At 50.0% G+C, this 7,811-nt stretch overlaps 1 protein-coding gene across 1 annotated transcript in view; it reads left to right on the top strand.

The window, feature by feature from the left end:
- Positions 1-4,976: 4,976 nt before the first annotated feature.
- UBR1 (ubiquitin protein ligase E3 component n-recognin 1) overlaps positions 4,977-7,811 on the top strand; it is a 72,359-nt gene continuing 69,524 nt past the window's right edge. The window contains 2 exon segments of the mRNA XM_082484978.1: positions 4,977-5,348; positions 5,350-5,556. Of these exon segments, the coding sequence (XP_082341104.1) occupies positions 5,313-5,348; positions 5,350-5,556 (243 nt within the window). The 5' untranslated portion in view covers positions 4,977-5,312.

Raw genomic sequence — 7,811 nt, 5'->3', positions numbered from 1 at the left:
ATATGAAGATCTTGGGAGTGGAGCTTCTCCTTTTTTTTTTTAATTAACTTCAAAAGATGTCCCAATAAAAGAGAAGTCAGTGGGTAAGGGGAAAAGCTTGCAATGCTCTTATTTAATTTCCAAAAATATAGGTAAAAGCCCACTTGCTGCATTTCTTCTCTCTTTCCCCTCCCTCTGACTGATGTGGAAACTTGGCCTCTCTCATGGCATCATAGGCAGTAACTGTCACCAAAATAGGTTGGAAGAGACTTAGGGGTGATGAGAAATCACCATTCACATTCCTTATATCAAGAAGATGTGACTCAGGAAAGGCAGGCATTAACAAGGGAGAATTACAAGGCCTACGGCAACAGTAGAATGCATCCAGCTGACAGAAACAGGAGAAAAATCAACTGTAGGCTCATCAAATATTGAACTAGAGGGCCTATTAGGCACTGGGTAAGAAAGGAAGTTCTTCTATAAGAAAGTGAAAGAGCCATTAATTCAAGATCATAGTACAAAGATTGCAATTTAGTTCAGTTTAAGAAGAGACAGTCCTGTGGATAGGTGGAAAAACAAGGCAGGAACTGCTTGGGGTGGAACTTATCATCTTAAGCTCTATCCCGTAACCTAGGCTAGACCTATGGAGTCACCAGGGAGCCTGAAGCCTGTTTCCCACAACATCATCAGGCACAACGCTGGATTTAGTGCTTGATTAATTTCCAAGTTAGGTCAATGATAAAGCAGCTGTTAAAGGGCATGTCTGAAAGAGAACATAACCACTTGAACGTAAAGCCAAGTCTCAAATTAGCTGTGCCGTGACCTATCCTTGGGAGAACTCCACTTGGAGTAACACAACCAGAGAGAACGTGGCAAGAGAAGTATGGAGCTACGCATGCTGCTTGTCAGCATAGCTCTGCAGCTGCTATATGCTGCTGTAGTTGACTCTCTTCAAGATAGCGGCTCAAGATAGGGGCTTTATCTACATTAATTCAAGCATATCTGTCATCTTGAAACCTGTTCTGCAGTGAAGATAAGCCTCAAGTCACTTAAGGAAAAATTACTAAAAAAACTGACTTTGAAAATACATAGCAATTGGAGAGAACAAAAGGACTAATAATAATACACTGGCTTATGCGCTACAAGCACTGCCTGCAGCTAATACACTTAGGGCAAAGTGTCACTGAGTTTGAGAATAAAAGCAAAATAGCAAAAGCGGCTGATTTGTGAGGAGGAACTGCACAGCAACCCCTGTGACATCTCAGCTGACGATTACCTGCAAATACGTAAACAGGTTGCGGTTAGTTATACACAAAGTGCTTCAGGAATGCGCTGGGAGGGGGAAGAGTCAGAAAAGAGGCCACAGAAGCACCCAGACGTGACAGTTCACTTCCAAAACTATTCCAGGTTAATTTGGATTTTGTGTTCAGCCTGGAAACAAATCTGAGTACGTTTAACCTAACATACACCACTCTTGTACTGGCCTAAAACTGTCTGTTCCTAAAAATCCGTGTAACTTTTCTCAGCCGCACAACTTTTCTGAGATTTGGAAAGGGAAAGGGGCAGGCAGAGCCTGCATTTCTCACTGGGATGTTAGCAAATACCGTACGGGGTACTGATGCAATATATAGGCTAGTGTAATAACTAGGTGAGTTTTAATTACCCGCTTCCACCACGCACATCTTATCTTTTGGGTAGTCCAGCAAACTGGCCAAGCACCTGTCACTTAGGCTCGACTGCCAGCCTCCGGGGTGGCTAAGGGGGACGTTCACCAGGAGGTGCCGCAGCTTCTCACCGGCTGAGGGAGCGCAGCAGCACGCCGCCCCTCGTTCGACCGCCCCCCCCCCCCCCCCCCCGCTCCCCGCCGACAGCGCCGTGCCCGGCCCCCCCGCCCAGCTCGCTGGGCTCGCACCGCCGTCGCCACCACTGAGCCCCGAGAACCGGTTGAGGAGGGGGTGGGGGGGCGGCCGTACCTCAGCGCGGCGCCAACCGCCGCCTCTCGCGCAGGGCCGTTGCTCGGCCACGCCCCCCCCTTCCCCCGGCCCCACTCACCTGCACTACCCACAGCAGGTTGGCGGCCTCCGCCCCGGGGGCAGGCTGAGGGGCCCGCCGGTGGCGGAGCTGACCCGCCGCCAGCAGCGTCTCCGAAGGCGCGTACCAATCCAGCAGCAGCGCCACAGCGGCCGCCGTCAGCAGCCCCACAGCCAGCTTCAGCATCCTCCGCCGCCCGGCCACCATGCGCCCGCACCGGGCCGGCCCCTCCTGCCCACCGCCGGGCAGCGCCGCCGGCTTCAGCGCTTCCGCGTCGCGGCCCACCTCCTCGGCTCGTCGGGCCGCCCCTGCCGCTCGTCTGTGGTTGGCTCGGAGGACGGTACCAGCGCCGGGAGGGGGTGGGCGCTCCCCTGCTCTTGGCGGTTTGCTCGGGCCAGGCGGCGGGATCCGCCGGCCGCTCCCCGGGAGTCCTCGTCCCGGGCTGGGCAGCGGCCAGCGGCTGCAGGCCGACCCCATGCCCCAGGTTCTGAGCCTGCCCCCCGGCCGCAGGGGCGCCTGGAAATGCCCAAAAGGCCGACGCCTTCTCTGAAACGCGCGGGCCGCATCAGTCCTTTAAGCCATTTGCATGATTCGAGGGGCAGTATGCACCGTAAGGAGGCCTCGGGCCATTTCTACGGTCGAGAAGGGTCGGGACAAAAATAGACATATAAAGCGAAAAGATCGGTGTCACATCCCGCTGCCTTCCACAAACCGCATGTAAATAGTCGCCTTTTTTTTTTTTTTTTTCCTTTTCCTCTCACTATTTATAATTCTACCTGCTCGTAAGTCTAGGCAATTGACTTTTTTTTTTGGTCCTGACATACATAAAAAGTCTTTTTATGGTGTTTTGAATGTATTTTTTTTTTCCACATACACCATTTTAAACCTTATTATAACAGCTGTACAGTTTCATAATTGGTAAGTTATTCTTTGCTATCAACTCCCTGCTTTCCTAACTGCTGCCATGCTTGCTGTTGAGTTTTTTTTCTTGCCGTCTTAAGCATGAGTTTAACTGAAAAAAAAATTGTCACTTTACATCACTCTTTTCTTTTATATTTAATGTAGTATTCTCAAAAAACTTTCCAGAATGTTAGAAGTTTCTAATTCAATATTGCTTAAGTTTCATTATCTTGACACTTCTCATATAATTTGTCATAGGACAAAGATTTATTTTTTAGCATTGATCAAGAAAAACACTTTTCAGATCAGTTAAGCTTCATTAATACATACACCCCTTTTCAGATGTTCTTGATAATTTAGCTGCTCTTTTGTGGGACTTAATGTATGCTTGTTTTTTTTCAGCTCCTTTCTATCTCATGTCTGCTTCCTACTTCCCCACAAAGAACACCCCAAACAACTGCTTTTAAACCAACAATTAGCAATCAATAATCCCAGTAATCTTGGGAAGTAATCTTGAAAACTAAGGTTTGCTCTATTTCTTCCTGGAGCTCTATCATTTTATTTTAGTTCTGGAAGGACTGCCAAGCTTCAGCATTTTGTCTCTATTAAAATTTATCTGAATCCCTGTTTCTTCTTATTTCCTCTACTTTTTAAGTATCCATGGAGATCTTGGTGTTTTGTGCTATTTCTGCCTGGGTAGTGGTGCCAGCTTGTTTTTTCAGAGGTTTGCTGCCACTCATTTTGCTGTCTCCCAGCATATGTGGGTTCCAAATCTTTCTTTTTCATATTATAATATATATATTATAGTAAGTCTGTAATATGTATATTATAATAACTCTGTACTCCTGTTCAACTAAAGCTGCTGGTTTATATTAGCATAACCTCTTCTATAAGTCTCACAGCAAAGCGAAACCGTAATGATAGTTCAGCTAAAAGACATGACCATGCAAGACGCCTGTCTTGCAGCAGAGGGGACTGCAGGCAGCCCTCCTGCTTCCTGAGCATGTTTGTTGCTGTTTTGGAATCGCAGCCTTCCTTCTCTTGCTCCACTACATGGGAAGCTAGAAGACACAATCACTACTGTTGATGCTAAAATGTGAGAACTCCAGTCTAAATGTGGCTGTTGTCCAAACAACACTGCTGGTTAGAGGTCAGCCATGCTATTGAACAGGGTTGAGTACAGGTCTGCAACACGTATGGACAAAACTAGATGAAGCTTTGAAATGATTGCTAAGGGCCTCAATGGCAAAAACCACTTTGTCTTTTTTTACATGTCATGTCTAAATATTTCAGTGACAATATCTACAGAGTAATTGTAAGTGACAGATTTCAATAAGGTAAGTAAGTCTGCAGTGACTTCTTAAAATGAAGATGAATGGTAGCTGCTACAGAAGAGCTACAGCCAGATGATCCAAAGACGTAAAAGAACTTTGGGAGTACCTGTGGGCAGGTACAGTGAGAAAAATCTACTGAATATACCTGAAGAGGTCACCTGCAAACTTTATCCCATCCAGACCAATAAATGAGGAACATGAAAAGAGTTGCTTTGAGGCTTGAAGCAGCAAGACTACAATAGAAGGAGGCAGTCTCCTTCAAAACAGAGTTATTAGGCATTCAACAGGTGGTTACTATGTATGCCTGCAAGGTCCAAAGCTATTTGCCTATTTCCCCAGCCCTAGACAGGTATAAACACAGGGAATTGCGCAACTGGACTGATTTGCAACAACCTGGAAAACTTCCAGCAGCACTTAGGCTGGGTCTGTCACCTATCAGCCAAGTTCCTCAATGCCCTCACCTCCTGATAGAGTAGCAAACGCACAGTACCCAGAATAGTTATGATATGCTTAGCAAGGAGGTGCGGAGGAAGAACTTTCACCTTGGAGACAGGCATGTGCCTAAGGCTACTGCTGCCTCCCACACTTGTACAAACTTCATAAGATTCATAAAATGGAAGAGACATCTGCCATGCCTGCTGAAGTAGTATGGATTTATATCAGTGTATACGAAAATTACTTAGGCTATTTATTATCTTGCTATTAATGCAGGGCCCCACGCGAACAGCCGCACTGTGCAGCTGAAGTGCCCCCAGAGGAACTTCATCCACACACGAGTTTCGCTTGCCGACCATCCTGACACATCCTGGGGAGGTGCTTTGCCTCGGCCTCCCCCGGGAGACGGGAGCCGCTGCAGACGGGTCCGGGCCTTCCCTAGCCCCTCACAGCGCTCCTGAGCGGGCCGGGCCGGGCCGGGCCAAGGCGGCCGCGCTCGCTTCACCTCACCGCGCCTCCCGGTCTCCAACTGCCAGACGTCTCCCGCCCTCAGCCGCCTCCGCCCTGCCGCCCCTGGGACAGGTCAGCCACGACCCTCCACCGCCGACCTCCTGCCCCTCAGCGGCACGGAGCATGCGCGCGGAGCAGGCGACGCCTGCGCGGTGCAGCCCGGGCCGCCGCGGGGGGCGGGCTGCAGACGCGACGCGGCGCGGCGCGACGGCAGGGTGACGGCGGCGGCTCCTTCCGGGCAGTGGCGGCGTCGCCGACCGCGTCCCTCGCTCTCAAAATGGCGGACGGAGGCGACAGAGGAACCGGAGCGCCAGCGGCGGGAGCGGCGGGCGGGCGGGTCTCCGTCCAGCCCCAGGAGCGAGCCATGGTGAGGCTTCAGCCCGGCGGCGCGGTTCCCCCTGCCCCCACTCGGGGGCAGCCTGTGCCCTGCCCGCGCTGCTACCCTGCCGCTCGGTCCAGCTTTTCCGGCCGCGGGGCGCCCCGCTGCCCGCCGCGGAAGGCAGCCGGCGGCCCCCGCCCGAATGGGGCGGTGCCGCGGGGGCCGCATCCTCCCTGACGGGGCTGCCGTGCGGCGCCGCGGAGGGGCGGGGCGCGCCATTGTGCGCCCGCTGTTGCCGGCGGGCGGCGGCGGCGGCACCTGCCGAGGCGCGACCGCGGGCAGCGGGGAGGAGGAGGGCGGGCGGCCCGCCCGCTGCGCTCTCGCCGCCGCCGGCGGGGCGGGCGGGCGCACTCGGTCGCTGCCCGGCACGGCCCCGCCTCTGGCCCGGGGAGCCAGGCCTGCTCTGGGCCCGGCGGGGGTCTGTAAGGCGGCCCAGAGGGAAGCGGTTTGTCGCCGGCTCCCCGCAGCACCTCCCACTCCGTGTCTTCGTTCCCGTGTCTTCCTTTGACCTCTGTGTAATTAAACGGGGTCAAACTGTAGAAAGCCGCGAAGACTTTGTGTAGATACAGTGCTCAGGGACATGGTTTAGTGGTGGGCTTGTCAGTGTTAGGTTAATGATTGGGCTAGATGATCTTACAGGTCTTTTCCAATCTAGGAGATTCTGTGATTCTGTGACTATCCTGCATCCTTAAAACGCTGTAGCGTATGTATGTGTCTCTTATCCTGGTTCTGACTTTACCTTTCCTAGTTAAAGGTGGCTTTGCTGTGGAACAAAAAAGGCCGAGTAACAGATTAGTGTTCTGCAGTGTGAATGAAGCAACAAATAGTGAAGTTTAGAACGGATGTAGGTGGAGACAGCTGTTTATTTGCTGAACAGAATTAACCTCTTTTTCTGTGAATTACTTCAGTCACCTATGGATTTAATATTCCCTTAGTGAACACAATTTGGTGTTGAATCTGTGTAGTGGTAGTAGGGAAGGGCCTTCTGTGCTTTCCCTCACAACCTTGCAAAGTGATTACTATGTTGCAAAGACTTTTGCTAGAGGAGCTCAAAACCCAGAGGCTCTCAATTTGAGAAAGGGACTCATAAGGTGTATCAGAAACCTTACATTTTATGTTACATTTTCCTGTAACAACCTGAATACATACTATGGTTTTGAAACTCTTGACTGGGGATGTTTAAAAGTTGGGCACTGGCAAGCCTGTGGAATAGCTACTTTTTACATGATGCTACACACCATTAATAACATTAGGAAGATATAAAAAGGAAGATGTCTGCGCATGGAACTTATCTTGCAGGTGGCAGTGCTAAGCCAACAACCATTATTTGTTGTACCTTTTCTCTCAGAAAGGTATCTGCAAATCACAAGGATGCAGTCTGTGACTACAGAGACATTTCTAAAGTGAAGTATATGTCTGTGGCCATAACAGGTCTATGTGTGGATTTTTTTCTATATTAGAAAAAAAATGATTTTAAGCTAGTAAAAATGTAATTTGATTGCATTATAGCGTCAAAAAATGCAACGAGTCAGGCAACTTTTTAAGCTTGAGAGCCATGTATAGAGTCGGAGGGGTACTGAGTGCAATAGCTGCAATCAGCAGCAAAGCAATGCAATCAGCCTTTCGTTATTTGGGGATATAAGAGGCTAAGTTAGCCCAGGCAATGCATAAAACTGATAATAGTGGCATTGTGGAAAAACGCGGGGAAAGGTGTTAAATAGATCCTCAGCTGCCCAAAGTCGATGCTGGTCCACTAAGTTGTCTTAATTTTTATGTGGTTTCAGCCAATTAAGAGTCTCTGTGCCAGAATTACTGTTATTCTGAGAGAAGTGGGTCCTGGCCACCCAGGCTGTGTTGTCTACCATATATCCAAGCAAACTACAGGAATTTTGACAGTGAGGGGGGAGTTAGGGATATGGACTTAAGCTGGGTCTGACAGCATTCATGAAGTTAGATGGCAAACCTGGCTATACTGAGACCAGAGAAAGCTGTGATCTGGAAGCAGTACACCAAATTTAGTGCTATACTAAAGATGGTACTAGTTAGGTGGAACTAATGTATCCTGTCTGACTTGTGTTTTCACTGTGCGCAGCTGGTCTGAATGTCCTTTTACTGTGGTGCTACAATTGAGAAGTTGAGGGGGTGTGGAGCAGACACAACTGGCTGAATGGAGTGAGCTTTGGGCTTACCGAGGTTGTCAAAAGTCAGCCCAGTCAGACTGCCTCTTGCTCTCCTTTTTCATC

This window comes from Vanellus vanellus (genome assembly GCF_965231255.1).
Source record: "Vanellus vanellus genome assembly, chromosome: 6".
NCBI lineage: Eukaryota > Metazoa > Chordata > Aves > Charadriiformes > Charadriidae > Vanellus > Vanellus vanellus.
The sequence above is the reverse complement of the archived record's forward strand: the minus strand, read 5'-3'. Positions and strand labels throughout refer to the sequence as shown.